The following is a 20,517-nucleotide window of genomic DNA, read 5'->3' on the forward strand; positions in this document are numbered from 1 at the left end:
CCTCTGAAATGTAAAGTGCTGCGGAATATGTCGGCGCTATAAAAATAAAATTTATTATTATTATTATTATAGGTGGAAGCTTTTCTGTGTGCACAGACGCCTCCAGAGCTGCATTCATAGTGCAAACCTTCAGATATCAAATCATAGAGTGTTATTATTGTGCAGGAAGCCGCAGTCACTGCAGGCAATCCGTTCATTCAGCAGACCCCGGAGGGGACACTGCTTGACCCAAATTTGTTTTTGCGCTTTTTTTTTCCACTTAAGTTAAAATTCTTCAGATCTGTTCAAAGTGGGATGGACTACAGGTCTCAGCATACAAGAGCCTACATACCATGCAGGCATCCAGAGAAGCTGCTGTGGGGCCCCTGGAGAGACGGGGCCAAATCTGCCCTACTGGGGGGATGGGGCATTAGTTCTAGGGTCATAAAGTAGCCGGGGAGAAAATAAAAATGTTCATGATCCCTGCTTGCTGTCAGTGAATACAAATATTACATGGAGATGATGAATCCTCAATCCTGACCTAGCCCTGCTAAGCGAAAAAAAATAAAATGGTGGTGAACTTTTAACCTCTTTGGTTCCGTTTTTTGCTCATTTTTTTCCTTTCCTTCCAATAGTTTTTGACTTCTTTTTTCCTTGTGCGATGAGTTGTACTTTCATATGACGCTGTTCACATTATCATTAATATCCTGAAAAATGGGGGGGGGGGGAATCCAAATTGGATAAAATAGCAGAAAAAAACGCCAGTCCGACATTTGTTATTTTGGGTTTTGTATTTATGGCGTTTGTTATGAGATATAAATGTTTGGAAAAACGATTTTTCAGGTCGGTACAAATCCGTCGATACCCAACTCATGTAGTGTATTTTTTTTAAATATTTTAGAAGTCTTTTTTTAAAAAAAAAAAAAAAAAAAAAAACAACAAAAAACAGAACTTTGTTTAAAAAAAAAAAATCTTTGCTTTGTGTCAGCATTTTCTGGGACTGGTAACCCGCGCGGGGCTCATTATTTGCACGTTGAGATGTAGATTTACTAGTGCTATGTTGGGTACATGCGACATTTTCAGGACTTTTTATTGAATTTTTTTTGTGAGCGTGAAATGCAGCGACCAAAAAACGTAAATTCTATCATTTCAATTTTTCTTTTCAAGTCTTTAACTGCGGGATGATAATTTTAGCTTTTGATTGGAAGTCTCTTATGGAGATCCCATTTTTTTAATCTATTTTTTTATTAGAAAAATGGGGCAATTCAAAGTTTAAAATTTTTTAAAATATATATAAAAAACACATTTTCCTAATAATAATAATCTTTATTTATATAGCGCCAACATATTCCGCAGCGCTTTATAATTCCTCATGTTATTTAAGCCAGTGGCATGCTGGGACTAGTAATTCCATAATGGCAGTCCCCTGTCTGCACCCGTACATTACTATAGCCCCCCTGTGTACGATGGGGTGACCCTTCTCCTGTCGGCCGCGCTCTGTTCTCTCTCTAGTAAACAGCAGTCTCACATTTTCCAGTGACAGAGACAGTCAGAGATGGCACGCAGAGAGCGAGAGAGCGACATGTACATTTTCCAGTGTCTCTTAGAGATGTCACTTCTCAGCTGCCTGTACTGACAGGCGGGAAGACAGTCAGCACAAAGTGTCTGTGACGTGTGTGACATACATATATAAGGGGAGACAGACGGCACCTGGCACTCACAGAGATGGATGCCAGACCCGTCTGCCTCCTACTGCTCGCCACCATAATGCCAGGTAAGAGAGGCATCCACCGCTGATACTGTGCACCATAGTGTGTGTCCACCGCTGATACTGTGCACCACAGTGTGTGTCCACCGCTGATACTGTGCACCATATTGTGTCCACCGCTGATACTGTGCACCATAGTGTGTCCACCGCTGATACTGTGCACCATATTGTGTCCACCGCTGATACTGTGCACCATAGTGTGTGTCCACCACTGATGCTGTGCACCATAGTGTGTCCACCGCTGATACTGTGCACCATAGTGCGTGTCCACCGCTGCTACTGTGCACCATATTGTGTCCACCTCTGATACTGTGAACCATAGTGTGTCCACCACTGATACTGTGCACCATAGTGCGTGTCCACCGCTGATACTGTGCACCATATTGTGTCCACCACTGATACTGTGAACCATAGTGTGTGTCCACCGCTGATACTGTGCACCATATTGTGTCCACCGCTGATACTGTGCACCATAGTGTGTGTCCACCGCTGATACTGTGCACCATATTGTGTCCACCGCTGATACTGTGCACCATAGTGTGTGTCCACCACTGATACTGTGCACCATAGTGTGTCCACCGCTGATACTGTGCACCATAGTGCGTGTCCACCGCTGCTACTGTGCACCATATTGTGTCCACCACTGATACTGTGAACCATAGTGTGTCCACCTCTGATACTGTGAACCATAGTGTGTCCACCACTGATACTGTGCACCATAGTGCGTGTCCACCGCTGATACTGTGCACCATATTGTGTCCACCACTGATACTGTGCACCATATTGTGTCCACCTCTGATACTGTGAACCATAGTGTGTCCACCACTGATACTGTGCACCATAGTGCGTGTCCACCGCTGATACTGTGCACCATATTGTGTCCACCACTGATACTGTGAACCATAGTGTGTGTCCACCGCTGATACTGTGCACCATATTGTGTCCACCACTGATACTGTGAACCATAGTGTGTCCACCACTGATACTGTGAACCATAGTGTGTGTCCACCGCTGATACTGTGCACCATATTGTGTCCACCACTGATACTGTGCACCATAGTGTGTGTCCACCGCTGATACTGTGCACCACAGTGTGTGTCCACCGCTGATACTGTGCACCATATTGTGTCCACCGCTGATACTGTGCACCATAGTGTGTGTCCACCGCTGATACTGTGCACCATATTGTGTCCACCGCTGACACTGTGCACCATAGTGTGTGTCCACCACTGATACTGTGCACCATAGTGTGTCCACCGCTGATACTGTGCACCATAGTGCGTGTCCACCGCTGCTACTGTGCACCATATTGTGTCCACCTCTGATACTGTGCACCATAGTGCGTGTCCACCGCTGATACTGTGCACCATATTGTGTCCACCACTGATACTGTGAACCATAGTGTGTCCACCACTGATACTGTGCACCATAGTGTGTGTCCACCGCTGATACTGTGCACCATAGTGTGTGTCCACCGCTGATACTGTGCACCACAGTGTGTGTCCACCGCTGATACTGTGCACCATAGTGTGTCCACCGCTGATACTGTGCACCATAGTGTGTGTCCACCGCTGATACTGTGCACCATAGTGCGTGTCCAGCGCTGCTACTGTGCACAAAATTGTGTCCACCTCTGATACTGTGCACCATAGTGCGTGTCCACCGCTGATACTGTGCACCATATTGTGTCCACCACTGATACTGTGAACCATAGTGTGTCCACCACTGATACTGTGCACCATAGTGTGTGTCCACCGCTGATACTGTGCACCATAGTGTGTCCACCGCTGATACTGTGCACCATAGTGTGTGTCCACTGCTGATACTGTGCACCATAGTGTGTGTCCACAGCTGATACTGTGCACCATAGTGTGTGTCCACTACTGATACTGTGCACCATAGTGTGTCCACCGCTGATACTGTGCACCATAGTGTGTGTCCACCGCTGATACTGTGCACCATAGTGTGTCCACCGCTGATACTGTGCACCATAGTGTGTGTCCACCGCTGATACTGTGCACCATAGTGTGTGTCCACCGCTGATACGGTGCACCATAGTGTGTGTCCACCGCTGATACTGTGCACCATAGTGTGTGTCCACCGCTGATACTGTGCACCATAGTGTGTGTCCACTACTGATACTGTGCACCATAGTGTGTCCACCGCTGATACTTTGCACCATAGTGTGTGTCCACCGCTGATACTGTGCACCATAGTGCGTGTCCACCGCTGATACTGTGCACCATAGTGTGTCCACCGCTGATACTGTGCACCATAGTGTGTATCCACCGCTGATACGGTGCACCATAGAGCGTGTCCACCGCTGATACGGTGCACCATAGTGTGTGTCCACCGCTGATACTGTGCACCATAGTGTGTGTCCACCGCTGATACTGTGCACCATAGTGTGTGTCCACTACTGATACTGTGCACCATAGTGTGTCCACCGCTGATACTTTGCACCATAGTGTGTGTCCACCGCTGATACTGTGCACCATAGTGCGTGTCCACCGCTGATACTGTGCACCATAGTGCGTGTCCACCGCTGATACTGTGCACCATAGTGTGTCCACTGCTGATACTGTGCACCATAGTGTGTCCACCGCTGATACTGTGCACCATAGTGTGTGTCCACTGTTATGATTGAGTCACCGTAGGAGGCAAAAATAGAAATGCTAGCTAAGTCCAGAAAACCAGAGAAGTTGGCAGCTATCGGATTGCAGACCCCTGAACCTATCAACACAACTAGCATTAGCCTTGGGGGGCTCCTACGATGCCCTAGGCCCCTCGATCACAGCCAGAGGACTACATAGCCTAAAGACAGAAAGGGAAATCTAAACTGCCCCAGAGCAGACCCCAAAGCAAAAGGCAGCCCCCCACATATAATGACGGTGAAGCAAGTAGAAAGAACAAAACACAGACAGAAAGATAGACTGAGCAAAGATGGGGCCCACGCTAGCTTAGATAGGAAAGGACAGGAAGGCTGCTGTCTGCAATCCGTGAAAAACCCTATGAAAATAAGAGCCAACAAACTGACAGTAAAAAAGGCCCTGAAGACGCTAGGCTTCAAAAAAGCTATGTCAGTACTCAGGAATATTCTGAAGACAGAGCAACAGGCAAAAGGAGATTCAGCTCACCCCAGCAGGGAATGGCAGAATCCAGAAAAGCAAGGAAAACAAAACACTAATGCAAAAAGGCAAAGCAGAAATCTTAGCTTTAGATGAGCAGGAATCAGACTGGTTTCCTAGAAGTCCACAGAGAAATCACCCGCAGGCCAGAAGGGCGTCGGCAGCCTTATATCCAGTCATTAACTCCACTCAGCCAGTCATCATCATCAGCCCCAGGTGTTTGACAATCAGGCTCACTACCTTTCTTCACCAGAAGAGGGAGTTCCTCGGGCCTCAGTAGTGAAGGGGAAAATGAACTCACAACAGTACCTCCCCCTTGAGGAGGGGTCACCAAACCCTCAACCACGCCACCAGGGCGATCAGGGTGAGCCCGATGAAAGGCACGCACCAATCTTTTGGCATGAATATCAGAGGCAGAGACCCAGGAATTATCCTCCTGACCATAACCCTTCCACTTAACCAAATTAGCCAGACGGGAATCCAGTACTTTCTCTACCTCATATTCCATGTTACCTTCAACCAATACAGGGTCTGGAGGTGCCACTCCCGGAACAACAGGTTCAACAAACCTCTTCAACAAAGACTTATGGAACACATTATGGATTTTAAATGTGACAGGAAGAGCCAAACGAAAAGAGACCGGATTAATAATCTCCAAAATCTTGTAAGGTCCAATAAATCTAGGATTAAACTTAGGAGAAGCCACCTTCATAGCAATATTTTTTGATGATAACCACACCATATCACCAACCTTAAATTGGGGACCAATGGTCCTATGTCGGTTGGAAAACCGCTGGGCCTTTTCCTGGGAGAGAGATAACTTATCCACCACTTGGTCCCAGATCTGGTGCATTCTCTCCACCACAGTGTCAAACCCTGGGCAGGCAGAGGGCTCCACCTGCCCTGAAGAAAATCGAGGATGAAACCCAAAGTTACAAAAAAAAGGAGACATCAAAGTGGCAGAACTAGCTCTATTATTTAAAGCAAATTCGGCCAAGGGCAAAAATGAAACCCAATCATCCTGATCAGCAGAAATAAAACATCTCAAATATGACTCCAAGGTCTGGTTTGTTCTCTCTGTCTGCCCATTGGTCTGAGGGTGAAAAGCAGAGGAGAAGGACAACTGAATTCCCAGCTTGGAACAGAAAGTTCTCCAAAATCTAGACACAAACTGGACTCCTCTGTCAGATACAATGTTCTCAGGAATCCCGTGCAAGCGAACCACCTGTTGTAAAAACAGGGGCACCAATTCAGAGGAAGACGGCAACTTAGGGAGTGGTACAAGATGAACCATCTTAGAGAACCTATCACAAATCACCCAAATAACAGTCATCCTTTGAGAGACAGGCATATCAGAGATGAAATCCATTGAAATATGGGTCCATGGCCTCTTGGGGACAGGCAAAGGCATCAACAACCCACTAGAGCGAGAACACGATTTAGACCGGGAGCAAGTCCCACAGGACTGCACAAAATTCCTGACATCACGAGACAAGGAGGGCCACCAAAAAGACCGACTCACCAGATCTCTAGTACCAAAAGTACCTGGATGACCAGCCAAAGCAGAGCAATGAACTTCAGACATCACTCTCTTCTCCCACTGGTCAGGAACATACAACTTTCCACTGGGACAACGCTCAGGTTTGTCCTCCTGGAACTCTTCCAGAGCACGTCTCAAATCGGGCGACATGGCAGAAAGAACTACCCCTTCGCCTAAGATGGTAGCAGGCTTGGTCACCACAGGAGAATCAGCAAAGAAGCTCCTAGAGAGGGCGTCAGCCTTGACATTCTTAGTTCCAGGAAGAAAAGAAACCACAAAATCAAAACGTGTAAAAAACAAGGCCCACCTAGCCTGTCTAGGGTTCAAGCGCTTAGCCGACTCTAGGTAAATCAAATTCTTGTGGTCAGTGAGGACCACGACTTGATGCTTAGCTCCCTCCAACCAATGTCTCCACTCCTCAAATGCCCATTTCATGGCTAACAGTTCCCGATTCCCCACATCATAGTTACGTTCAGATGGAGAGAACTTTCGGGAAAAGAAAGCACAGGGATTCATTTTAGATGTTACAGGATCCTTTTGGGACAAAACAGCTCCTGCACCAATCTCAGAAGCATCCACCTCTACCTGGAACGGAAGTGAGACATCAGGTTGCCGCAAAACCGGGGCGGAGGTGAATCTTCGCTTCAGCTCCTGAAAGGAAGAAACAGCCTCCGGAGACCAATTTAACACATCAGCACCCTTCTTAGTCAAATCAGTCAATGGCTTGGCAATACTAGAAAATTTTGCTATAAATTTCCGATAAAAATTAGCAAAACCCAAAAACTTCTGGAGGGCCTTCAAAGAAGTGGGCTGAACCCAATCGTAAATGGCCTGTATCTTGGCCGGGCCCATTTCAATAGTTGACGGGGACAAAATAAATCCCAAAAAAGAAATCCTCTGTACTCCAAAAAGGCATTTAGATCCTTTGACATACAGGGAATTCTCCCTCAAGATCCGGAACACAGTCCGAATATGTTCCACATGAGAATCCCAATCCTTGGAGAAGATCAAAATATCATCCAGATAGATAATCAAAAATTTATCGACAAAATCTCGGAAAATATCGTTCATGAAGCACTGGAAGACAGAAGGGGCATTAGTGAGCCCAGAAGGCATCACCAGGTACTCAAAATGTCCCTCCGGAGTATTAAACGCCGTCTTCCATTCATCCCCATGCTTAATGCGGATAAGATTATACGCCCCCCTGAGGTCAAGCTTTGTAAACCAGCAAGCACCTTTAACTCTGGAGAATAGATCAGAAATCAGGGGTAACGGATACTGATATTTAACAGTAATTTTGTTGAGAGCACGATAATCAATACAAGGTCTTAATGATCCATCCTTTTTGGCTACAAAAAAAACCCCCGGCACCTAAGGGTGACGAGGATGGTCTAATATGACCCTTCTCCAACGCCTCCTTAATATAGAATCGCATAGCCTCGTGCTCGGGTACAGATAAATTGAAGAGCCGACCCTTGGGAAATTTACACCCCGGGCTCAGTTCAATAGCACAGTCATAACTCCTATGAGGAGGCAAGGACGCAGACTCATTCTCACTAAATACATCATAAAAGTCCGCCAAATAATCAGGAACATCATGCGACTGAGGAGAGGTGGAAAACACCGGAGCCTCACTAAAGGCACACCGACAACCCCAACTCACCACAAACACAGATTTCCAATCCAAAACTGGATTATGAATTTGTAACCAGGGAAACCCCAGAACAATAGTATCATGCAGATTATGTAACACCAAAAACCTGCAATTTTCTTGATGGTCTGGGGCGACCCGCATTACCACCTGGGTCCAAAACTGAGGTTTATTTTTAGCCAAAGGAGTAGCATCAATCCCCCTCAAAGGGATAGGCGTCTGCAGAGGTGTCATCGGAAATCCACAACGTTTAGCAAAATCCAAGTCCATTAGGTTTAGAGCTGCTCCCGAATCCACAAAAGCCTTGGCGGAAAATGTGGACAGGGAGCAGATCAGAGTAATAGCCAGAAGAAACTTAGGTTGAACACCACCAACAGAAAACGTGTGTGCAAAGCGTTTCTCGCGTTTAGGACAGACAGAAATAATATGCGAGGCATCTCCACAGAAAAAACACAACTTATTACGCCTTCTGAACTCCTGACGCTGCTCTCTGGAAAAAACTCTATCACATTGCATAGGTTCAGACATCTGTTCAACAGGTGGCAACACCTCTCGTGCAGCTCTGCGTTCGCGTAAACGCCGATCAACCTGAATGGCTAAAGACATAGAATCGTCAAGACCAGAGGGAACAGGAAATCCCACCATAGTATCTTTTATGGCTTCTGACAAACCCTTCCGAAAGAGAGCAGCCAAGGCATTATCATTCCAGGTAGTAAGTACTGCCCACTTTCGGAATTTTTGACAGTACAATTCTGCAGAATCACGACCCTGGTTCAATGCCAGCAGGGTCTTTTCAGCCTGATCAATGGCATTAGGTTCGTCATACAACAACCCCAAAGCTTGAAAGAATGCGTTCACATTAGTCAGAATAGGATCATCTGGTTTCAAAGAAAACGCCCAATCCTGGGGATCGCCACGCAGCAAAGAGATGACAATTTTAACCTGCTGCGCGGAGCTCCCTGACGAGTTAGGCTTCAAGGCAAAAAATAATTTACAATTATTTTTGAAATTCAAAAATTTAGACCGATCCCCAAAAAATACATCATGTGTAGGAATCTTTGGTTCAGCAGCATGTGAATGAGCAAGGTAGGCGGAAATTCCCCGCAATTCCGCAGCGAGCTGCTCCACACGATCAGACAATTGCTTTATCTCCATTGAGAGAAAAAAAAAATTCCCCCTACGGCCTCAGAGATATAGAGGAAAAAATATACACACTTTTTTTTTTTTTTCTTTCATACAATTCTTTCCTGCTATTGAGTACCCTAGAATCTGCGGTATGGCGGGTGATTCTGTTATGATTGAGTCACCGTAGGAGGCAAAAATAGAAATGCTAGCTAAGTCCAGAAAACCAGAGAAGTTGGCAGCTATCGGATTGCAGACCCCTGAACCTATCAACACAACTAGCAGTAGCCGTGGGGGGCTCCTACGATGCCCTAGGCCCCTCGATCACAGCCGGAGGACTACATAGCCTTAAGACAGAAAGGGAAATCTAAACTGCCCCAGAGCAGACCCCAAAGCAAAAGGCAGCCCCCCACATATAATGACGGTGAAGCAAGAAGAAAGAACAAAACACAGACAGAAAGATAGACTGAGCAAAGATGGGGCCCACGCTAGCTTAGATAGGAAAGGACAGGAAGGCTGCTGTCTGCAATCCGTGAAAAACCCTATGAAAATAAGAGCCAACAAACTGACAGTAAAAAAGGCCCTGAAGACGCTAGGCTTCAAAAAAGCTATGTCAGTACTCAGGAATATTCTGAAGACAGAGCAACAGGCAAAAGGAGATTCAGCTCACCCCAGCAGGGAATGGCAGAATCCAGAAAAGCAAAACACTAATGCAAAAAGGCAAAGCAGAAATCTTAGCTTTAGATGAGCAGGAATCAGACTGGTTTCCTAGAAGTCCACAGAGAAATCACCCGCAGGCCAGAAGGGCGTCGGCAGCCTTATATCCAGTCATTAACTCCACTCAGCCAGTCATCATCATCAGCCCCAGGTGTTTGACAATCAGGCTCACTACACTACCTTTCTTCACCAGAAGAGGGAGTTCCTCGGGCCTCAGTAGTGAAGGGGAAAATGAACTCACAACAGTCCACCACTGATACTGTGCACCATAGTGTATCCACCGCTGATACTGTGCACCATAGTGTGTGTCCACCGCTGATACTGTGCACCATAGTGTATCCACCGCTGATACTGTACACCATAGTGCGTGTCCACCGCTGATACTGTGCACCATAGTGTGTCCACCGCTGATACTGTGCACCATAGTGCGTGTCCACCGCTGATACTGTGCACCATAGTGTGTCCACCGCTGATACTGTGCACCATAGTGTGTGTCCACCGCTGATACTGTGCACCATAGTGTGTCCACCGCTGATACTGTGCACCATAGTGTGTCCACCGCTGATACTGTGCACCATAGTGTATCCACCGCTGATACTGTGCACCATAGTGCGTGTCCACCGCTGATACTTAATAGAAGATAAAATATAAAAATGTGATTTGTCAGCTCCCAATGTCCACTGACCCCGAGGATCGGAGAGGTATAAAAATAATGTTTATTAGAACGTGTTTCAGAGTAGATTTCGCTCCGCCATCTGGTGCACACAGGCAGGAGGAAGATTCGGTTTTAGGGTGTGTGCACACGCTGCGGATTGTGCTGCGGAATTTGGCTCGCGGATTTGTGTAAATACGCAGGTAAAACCGCAGGTCAAAAGACCTGCGGTTTTTCTGCGGATTTAGTACGTTTTAGCCTGCGGTTTTCCCCTGCGGTATGACACCTGCCATGGAGCAGGTGCTAAACCGCTGCGGAATCCACACAAAGAATTGACATGCTGCGGATTTGAAACCGCAGCAAATCCACGCGGAAAATTCCGCACCGTGTGCACTGCGGATTTGATTTTCCATAGTTACCTGTTATCACTACATGGAAGTAGGAATATTTAAAAAAAATAATTAGTTATCGATAAAGTGATTAATAATAATGAATAATTACAGCTTTATTATAGGAGATACACAATTAATTTCATCCCTTTGATGAATCTAAAATCTCCCAGCATAGCATTGATACGTAGGAAATATTGATAAATGTCTCTAAAAAGCTAATAATTAATGAGATGATACGCATGATGTCTCTTGTGATGTCTCTTGTGATGTCTCTTGTGTGATGTATCAGTGGGGGTCATGCTTGTGTCTCCTCGGCGCTCACTCCGCACGTCTCACCATCTCTCTCCCTCCATAGTTTCGGCTGTGCTCGTCACTGGTGTCCTCGGGGGCCATATAATTCTTCCATGTATCATGATGAACAATTCGGTGGAGATCGGACCTCAGGAGTCATACCCGACAAGCTTGGTGCTCTGGCAGAGAAGCGATAGGTATGAAATGCCCCTGGCAGCCATGTGAATGACTTTTATCGAGAGCGTTCTCAGAAGGTTCTATATGTTTGTGTGATTAGTATTTATTTGGATCTTGCTAAAATTTCCTAAAAATGTCACTTTCAATGGGTCGAGCCCACCATCTAATGTGGATGGCAGTGAGTTGCTCTTACTTGTTGAAAGATGTCGGGGGAAAGAAGAGTTGGGCATGTTGGCTGTCAGTATGCCCAATCCTTTCATTTATATTGGGGAGATAAGACGCCATCGGAGAGGTCCGGATTATCTTCTTCTCCCAATTGAAAACACATGGCTGAGCCCAGTGTTAATATGAATGGGGGGCAAAATTCCCATTTGTCTCCCATCTTATCTCTGCTCCTCATCCTAATGTGACCCAAGTCTTCCATCTTCACTCTCTTTATCTAGCCCGCTGTCCTTGTCCCCCTTGTCCTGGTTCTATCCTAAAGCTGGCTCAAGATCAGTTCCCTGAGAAAGGAAGGATTAGGCATGTTGTATTTTTACATGCCCAGTCTTTTGCTTACATGAAAATATAAGCAGTTGTGACACTGTAGATAGATACAGATCTATATTTTGGTGTGTAGGAGCCTCCCATCTGTTTTCCAATGTTAGATGTAAGGTGAAAGAAGGATCGGGCATGTTATAACCGATATGCCTAATCTTTGTCTCTACAGGTATCTGCTTTCGTAGAGTCAGGTGACCTCTATACATCGGATAGCCGATTGATCTCACTAAAATGGACAGATTTATATCCAAGACACATTATATTTGGTGGGATTGGGTGATCGCCTAATGTGCAGAGGAGACTCTCATCCGCTCTCCAGTGGCAGAATATTGGGCAACAGACAGATTGGGCATGTTGGATGTGAACATGCCTGATCCTTTGTACCAGAGAGAAATAAGCAGATGCCAGAAATGTCTGAAAGCGGCCTAGTCCCCTTCTAGCCATTGAAAAAAACTTGTCATCTTCTTTTCCCACTCATCTTTTTATCCCTGTCCACCTCCTCTTCCACCCTAGCTCTTATGTCTCGCGTCTCAGTCTGCTCCTCTCACTATTTCAGGATTCCAAGACCGGTGCTCAGGTTGCTTCCTAACGGAGTCACTTTCAGGGGTCTCCCGTTCATGTCTCGTTCTTCGGTCCCAATATCTTCGATCCATCGAGGAATTTTCTCATTGCACCTGAAAGATTTGAAGGAAGAAGATGCGGGAACGTACAATGCGGAGGTCAGATACGGGCAAAGAAAGCGGAGGTGTGAAGTGTCTCTGAGAACCATAACAGGTGGGGACTCCTATGCTTTTCTGCTTTTCAGGGTCATGTTAGGGTTCCTTTTTTTCGGTTTCAAGCACCATAATCTGCAGTCTATAAATATATTATAAATTCCATTAGAACGTTCCGTTCTCACTTTCTGTCTCAACATCTCAATATGACGATATTTTTTAAGAATATGATAAAACATTAAAGGATTTTTTTTTCTTATTTCCACTCGAAATTCCTGATAAGGAAAGTTCACCACTAATGAAATGTAAGGAAGGTAAAGCGCGGCTCAGGTCCTTTCCATCAGATACGAGCGCCTCATTTAATTTTTGACATTTCTTTGGAGTGGCAGCGGATGCGGCACTAGAAGGTAGCGAGGCTTCATAGCACCTTTCAAATACAAGCAGAAATTGCACCCCCAAACTAAGGGTAGTACAACTGTGTGACTAGTCAGTTTTTGGATGATCAAAATAAGCTGCCGTGTGTGTATATGAGGAATTATACTATTTTTGGCTATTATGTGACTTGTATCTTACATTTTTCACCAGTTTCCCCCTCTGCAGACTCTATTTCAAATTTTCAGTTGTCCCTGAGCTAGTGGGTGAAGACTAGCTGCAATCATTCAGAAGAAGCAAAAGCATGGATGATGTTATACAGCTGTACATAGCATTGTAGCTGCGCATCTAGCTTTAGGGTGAGATAAAACACTTACTAGAAAGGAGCAGCAGCATGGAGGACATTATACTGCAGTATTGAGCAGTGTAGCTGTGAATCTATCACTAATTAAGATAAAACGCTTACTAGAATGTAGCAGAAAGCTACAGGACATTATGCAGTAGTATCAAGCAGTGGAGCTGTAATTCCAACCCTGGAGTGAGATCAAACACTTATTAGAAAACAGTCATTTTTGTTGTCCGTGTCTCTGCTTCTTTTTTTCCTTTTTCTCTCCCTCCCATCTACATAGACTTTAATTGGCAGCTGTCATTTAATTCGTCAGTGAACTGAGCTGTTTGTTTTTTGTTTTTTTTTAGAGCGGACGATGAGTTTAGGAGGCAGGTGAGATGGAGAAGTGGCTCATAAAGGGAGAAAGAAGCAGATTTATTTGATTAAAATAAATTACCGTACTTTTTTTGTTGTTGGTGTATTTTCAATAGTACAAGCAAATATAACAACAACAAAAAAAAGATAATTCTGCAGCCGGCTGTTAGTATTTGCAGAATGGTTTTATAACTAAAGGGTGAATGGCCACTAGTTATCTTACTGCAGTATTCAGCATTGTGTGGCTGAGATTGAATGTGATAGAAGTGGGCGCTGGATTTTTTTTCTTTTTGCAAATTTCTATCGTAATCTCTCATAATATACGAACAGCTACATAATTCCAATCTGTAATCTGGGTTTGCGGCAGTCTGTAGGCAGCAGAGCGTTACTGTGGGACGTATCAGTACTGAACAGAGAGATTATACGGGCCAACTGAGAACAGTGCGGGGAAAACGGGGAGCGGTGGAAACAGTGAACCATCTTCATTGTACATCTCGATGGGATATACTGCGACAATGTGGGCACAAAGTAGATCAAGCCGTCTCCTCGGCTGATGCCTCACCGCGGTGCCCCTCACCCAGCCCACATCCTGTTATGATCTTCTGTGTATAAGGGGCTTCGCTGACGCACGCGGAGGGGATTCAGGAAACCGGTGACACATCGAGTGCGAGGGTCCCCGCTATCGGTTTCCCTTTAGGTCATAATATTAAATATAAACCATTAGTAATAAGATTGAAGGTGGAAGAAGAACAAACGAGGGGAACAACGAGACAAAGGTCAAGGACGAAAAGATGAAAAGTCACATTTTGTAGAGTGGGATAGAAAAGTTGAGAAAGTTGAAGTTTGGAAAAAAAAAAGACGTCTTTGTAGGTTGGTGGTCTAAATATACTTAGGCTCGGTGTAAAATAGTCTACTGTACCTGATTCTTGTGCAGGGGACATTGGGTAGAAATATAAAAGGATTCTTTCCAGTAAGAGCAGTAGATCTATGAATTGATCTATTGCTTTGGGTGTTGGCACCAAAAAGTCATTTTTTGTCAGTATATTTAGCCATTCAGATTTACATTTTACATTTTCTGCAGAACATTTGTCAGCTTTGCCGTATAGAATGGGGGCGAATGAGTAGAGTCATCTCATTGTTATTATAGGACATGGGAGCTGATAGCTTTATTACACTGATAGAGTCTTAGATAAGACAGGATAGTAACTTTCTCTATATATAAGGATCTGTAAACATCTCCCCTGTCGCTCCCAGGTCTGGTGAGAGACTGTACTCCATCACTTCCAAGAGACGGTATTAATCTTTTGACCTTTCACTGTCATTTCACTGTCATAAAGTGCGCACCCTACTATAATGTCAAGTCTGAATATGGTCTAATTATTGCTTATCTCACAGTGATTCAATCTCCCGATGGTCCTCTTCCCGAGAACAGCTCGGTCACCCTGACATGCAAAATTGTCAATCCCGATAGACCTTCCACCTCCATTCGTTGGTTACATCTTGGAATCCCTGTCCGGCCATCCATCCGAATATCAGAGAATGGGAGTAGGCTGCACCTCCATCGTCTTACTCAAGAACACCATGGCAAGTGGAGCTGTGAGGTGGATGGTGCACGATCAAGTCTTACCCTTTTGGTGGTTGGTGAGTCATCATCGACGTGTCTGCCATAAATCTCACGTATGATGCTTTTGGGTGCCCCTATGTTTCCAAGACTCTTTACTTAAGTTCTTTAAAGATGGTTTTCCCATCATTGATAGCATATTAATTGGGTACGAATGGGTTTCCGACCTTTAGGAGAAAACCTCATCTTGACCGATTCTGTCTCAATTGGGCCAAGTCCAACAGTATATCAGAGTGTCCTCTAGTTGGTCAAATCCCTGGTACCATATTGAGCACCAAGGTCCAGCAGAAGACAATCCTATTTGGAGCTGAACTTTGGAAACAGTTATTTGCCATTGGATGATTCATGGAACCCCACTTATCAATATATTGTCTTCTTCAGGTATCACCCGTCCCGATCCTATCTTGCTCTACACTGGCGTGGGTTCTTCTGTCGAGCTTCCTTGTAACATCACACATTTGCCCATGGAACAACGACTGATTTATCATTGGAGCAAAGATAAAGAAAGCATTCTAGACAACAAACAAGCGCTGGTCTTAAATTCTGTGAGACCAGAAGATGCCGGAACGTACCGATGTGACACCACCTACAAAAGCCAAAGACTGACCAGACGGATCGAGCTGAGGGTGATCCAAGGTCAGTGGTGGACTCTTATAATGAGGTTTTTTTTTTACTTGTAGTCAAGGTCCAATAACCAAGATGATGGATACATTTTCTAGATAGGTTCATCTCATGGACACATATTCTCCTGGTGAGATTAGGAATCCAGTGTTCGGTTCTCCTGGACTCCTAAATCCAGAAGGAATCAAGATCAGTCCTCTCTGCTCCTCCTGCTCTGTAACACACTGTCACCTCCATGTGCTTTCTGCGTTGCATACTTGAGACTTGTCTTTTGCTCCTTAGTGTCACCCGCCGGCACAGCGTTCACCAAAGAAGGTTCCTACCTGCAGATGCTGTGCAGTATCAATGGTTCAACTGGGAGAGAGCGCTTTCACTGGACAGGCCCAGCTCTTCCAGACGGACAGAGAAAAGTCATTAAAGGGGCCTTTGTGGATCTGAGGGACGTGCAAACACAGGACTCGGGTGCCTGGACCTGCTCGGTTTATGATGTAGATAGATTACTAGGAGAAGTGGAGCATTGGGTCTATGTGCACGGTAAACCTGAAGAATATTACACTAATGTTACCTTCACTGTCTCTGCTCCTCGGGGGCTGTACACCATTGTCCCGTCCCTGTTATTTCTCTGCTGTCCAGCTTTGCATCCTCTTAACCTACTTCTTATCTCACCATGTTATGATCTCCTCTTCCTTCTTATCTCACCATATTATTATCTCCTCTGCCTTCTTATCTCACCATATTATCTCTTCTGCCTTCTTATTTCACCATATTGTAATCTCCTCTGCCTTCTTATCTTACCATATTATCTTCTCTGCATTCTTATCTCATCATATTATTATCTCCTCTGCCTTCTTATCTCATCATATTATCTCCTCTGCCTTCTTATCTCACCGTATTATCTACTCTGCCTTCTTATCTCACCGTATTATTATCTCCTCTGCCTTCTTATCTCATCATATTATTATCTCCTCTGCCTTCTTATCTCATCATATTATTATCTCCTCTGCCTTCTTATCTCATCATATTATCTCCTCTGCCTTCTTATCTCACCGTATTATCTACTCTGCCTTCTTATCTCACCATATTATCTCCTCTGCCTTCTTATCTCACCATATTATCTCTTCTGCCTTCTTATTTCACCATATTGTAATCTCCTCTGCCTTCTTATCTTACCATATTATCTTCTCTGCCTTCTTATCTCATCATATTATCTCCTCTGCCTTCTTATCTCACCGTATTATCTACTCTGCCTTCTTATCTCACCGTATTATTATCTCCTCTGCCTTCTTATCTCATCATATTATTATCTCCTCTGCCTTCTTATCTCACCAGATTATTATCTCCTCTGCCTTCTTATCTCACCATATTATTATCTCCTCTGCCTTTTCTCACCATATTATTATCTCCTCTGCCTTCTTATTTCACCATATCATCTCCTCTGCCTTCTTATCTCACCATATTATTATCTCCTATGCCTTCTTATTTCACCATATTATCTCCTCTGCCTTCTTATCTCACCATATTCTTTGTATTATATTTCCTCTGATGTCATGATCTTCATATCGCCTCTTTCTTCTTATCTCGCCTTCTTCTTATTAGTGTATCTCCTCTGCCTTCTTATCTCACCACATTATTATCTCCATTACCTTCTTATCTCCCCATATTCTTTGTATTATATCTCCTCTGATGTCATGTAGTGTATCTCCTCTGCCTTCTTATCTCTCCTTATTTCTATATCTGCTGTACCATCCTCCTCACCTTTCTTCATCTTATTGTCGCCACCACCTTGACACCTCCTGTACTTGCTCCATTACGCTTCGCTCACAGTGTACTGACTCCTGTTATTCACTTTTTCAGCTGCCCAAACTGCAGATGTTGGTACAGTCATCTCTTGGCATGTCATCCTCCCCCTGATGGTTATATTTGTGTCCTGCCTGGCAGCCATCGCTTTTATAGCTTTCCGTAATCACAAGGTAAGAAGTGAAAAAAGCAAAATACATCAAGTGCATACAGTGGTATGTAAAAGTTTGGGCACCCCTGGTCAAAATTACTGTTATTGCGAACAGTTAAGTTAATGATGAAATGATCTCTAAAAGGCCTAGATCCCCCTTCTAGCCTTGTGCGCAATAACAGCAGCCATGGGTTCTTCTAAGCAGCTGCCGAGCACTCTGAAAATGGTGGAGGCCTACAATGCAGGAGAAGGCTATAAGAAGATAGTAAAGCGTTTTCAAGTTGTCCTTTCCTCAGTTTGAAATGTAAATAAGAAATGGCAGTTATCAGGAACAGTGGAGGTCAAGATATGGTCTGGAAGATCAAGAAACTTTTCAGTGAGAAATGTTCGTATGATTGCTAGAGAGGCAAATCAGATCCTCGCTTGACTGTAAAAGACCTTCAGAAAGATTTAGCAGACTGTGGAGTTGTGGTACATTGTTCTACTGTTCAGAGACACCTACACAAATATGCCCTTCATGGAAGAGTCATCAGAAGAAAACCTCTCCTGCATCCTCCCTATAAAATTTAGTGTCAAAAGTATGCAAAAGAACATCTAAACAAACCTGATACATTTTGGAAACAAGTCCTGTGGACCGATGAGGTTAAAATAGAACTCTGTGGCCACAATGATCAAAAAGGTAGGTGTGGAGGAAAAAGGTACAGAATTTCAGGAAAATAACATCTCGCCAACCATAAAGCATGGGGTTGTGTTGCAGCCAATGGCACAGGGAACATTTTACAGGTAGAGGGAAGAATGGATTCAATGACATTGCAACAAAATCTTGATGCAAACATAAAACCATCTGTAAAAAAGCTGAAGGAGAAAAGAGGATGAGGAAGAGGATGGCTGCTACAAATGGAAAATGATCTTGCTTAACTGTTCACAATAACAGTAATTTTGACCAGGGGTGCGCAAACTTTTACATATCACTGTAAATTAGTATTCCCACCTAATACATAAATATACCAGAAGTATCTTATCTCCAGAACGGGACCCCATGGCATGCTGCTATGGTGGTCGTAATCCCCATCCGACCACCTCTTCAATGTCCATGGCACGTGTTAGAGCCCCGAGAGAGATTGAGCTTTTATTGGTGGGAACCGCATCTACTATATATTTATGTCACATCCAAAGTATATTATATAGGAATACATCAATTATTTCAGCACATAACTGCCACCAATTAGCCGTAGAAGAGAGTGACTACTCCTATCATCTTTCTGGAGGACCAGCATGTCCATCAGTAATATAGACAGCCTGAAGATTTCACCAGTTCCAGCTCTAGTAGTGCTGGTCAACCCTGTCAGCTATAGCATTGCCTATGAAGGGTATACGCACACAATGTCTTTTAAACTCAGGCCAACCCACCAAAGTTTTCCCCAAGGAAGATGTTTCAGGACATGTCGGTGCGTTTTGTCTTTATTTGCATCTTTTTGGTCGCTTCATCGTTTTTGAACAACACTGCATTTTGGAGCATTTTTCCATAATTTTTCGGTCATCTTTTTTCACTGGTTTTTATGGTCTTTATTTTCTCTGCAACATTGAATAATCCGCTAAATTAAAAACGCTCAAAAAAGATGTACGAGCGTCTTTTGAGCTTTCCCATTGAATTGTACAAAGCAAGAAAATGCAAAACGAATGGGTTCCACTCACTTTTTAGCCACCTGGTTTCTTTGGAAGCCTGGAGTTGTTAAAAAATGCTCAATAACTTGAATGTATGAACAGCGAGTTGTCTTTACTTAGAAGTGTACATGTTCATTCTTTTCTGCCTTTTTGGGGTGTTTTTTCAGGCTTAATCTGCCTGGAAAAAAGTTATGTTTCCATAGCCTAACAGTGTCATCACTGATGCCCATTAGTCAATACTTTCTGTGTAGTGCCCAGTGGGTAATTCGCCGTCTGCCAACACTATGTGCCATCGGCTTTCCCACCCTCCCAAATGATTGTATCGTCACATCTACGACTATCGTTAATCCGATCTCTACGTTAACACTTCTGTCTTTCGTTTTTCAGAGGCGACTTTCTCACCTGGCCGCTCTGACATCCATAGACGTTTCTACAGTCTCTCTGCCAAAGAAGCTCTCCGTCTCAGAATGATACCAACCTTCTCGGATCCCCTAGACCTCATCGCGTCGCACCGACCATCGCCTAAGTTCACTTTGCTTACAATTATGTAGGACGTTCCCCCACATATGGTGGAGGACACGGGCTGAGATTGTATTCCTGCAATATGTTGTATATAAAAGATTTTACATTTATCTCTGTAATTTATTTTTATTATGGTTCTTATCTACCTTTAAAGATCAATAAAAAAATATCATTGTTTCCGAGTCGGTAATACAATCAATATCTATTTCTTGTTGCCACTTTTTCAAAATGGCCGCCACAGAAAAAAGAAAAATGCCAATTTCTCCATGAGTGACTAAAGCCTGATTATTACCAAACTTTCAGTTCTCTTCTAGCGTTTAGTAAAAAATAGATACCGGTAAATGCTATATTATGGGAGGAAGTGTAAAGAGGTGCGTGGATGCAACGACGCAGAA

General features: G+C 44.2%; 1 protein-coding gene across 1 annotated transcript; it reads left to right on the top strand.

The window, feature by feature from the left end:
* The first annotated feature begins 1,695 nt into the window (after positions 1-1,695).
* LAG3 (lymphocyte activating 3) lies at positions 1,696-20,259 on the top strand. The gene is made up of 8 exons (XM_073552731.1): positions 1,696-1,753; positions 11,305-11,437; positions 12,514-12,731; positions 15,141-15,386; positions 15,748-16,002; positions 16,270-16,521; positions 17,842-17,957; positions 19,988-20,259. The coding sequence occupies exons 1-8, from the start codon at positions 1,705-1,707 to the stop codon at positions 20,069-20,071; spliced, it is 1,353 nt and encodes a 450-aa protein (XP_073408832.1). The 5' UTR covers positions 1,696-1,704; the 3' UTR covers positions 20,072-20,259.
* The last annotated feature ends 258 nt before the right edge of the window (positions 20,260-20,517 follow it).

Source organism: Dendrobates tinctorius, unplaced genomic scaffold (genome assembly GCF_039654945.1).
Source record: "Dendrobates tinctorius isolate UK_male_01 unplaced genomic scaffold, ASM3965494v1 ptg000196l, whole genome shotgun sequence".
NCBI classification, from domain to species: domain Eukaryota; kingdom Metazoa; phylum Chordata; class Amphibia; order Anura; family Dendrobatidae; genus Dendrobates; species Dendrobates tinctorius.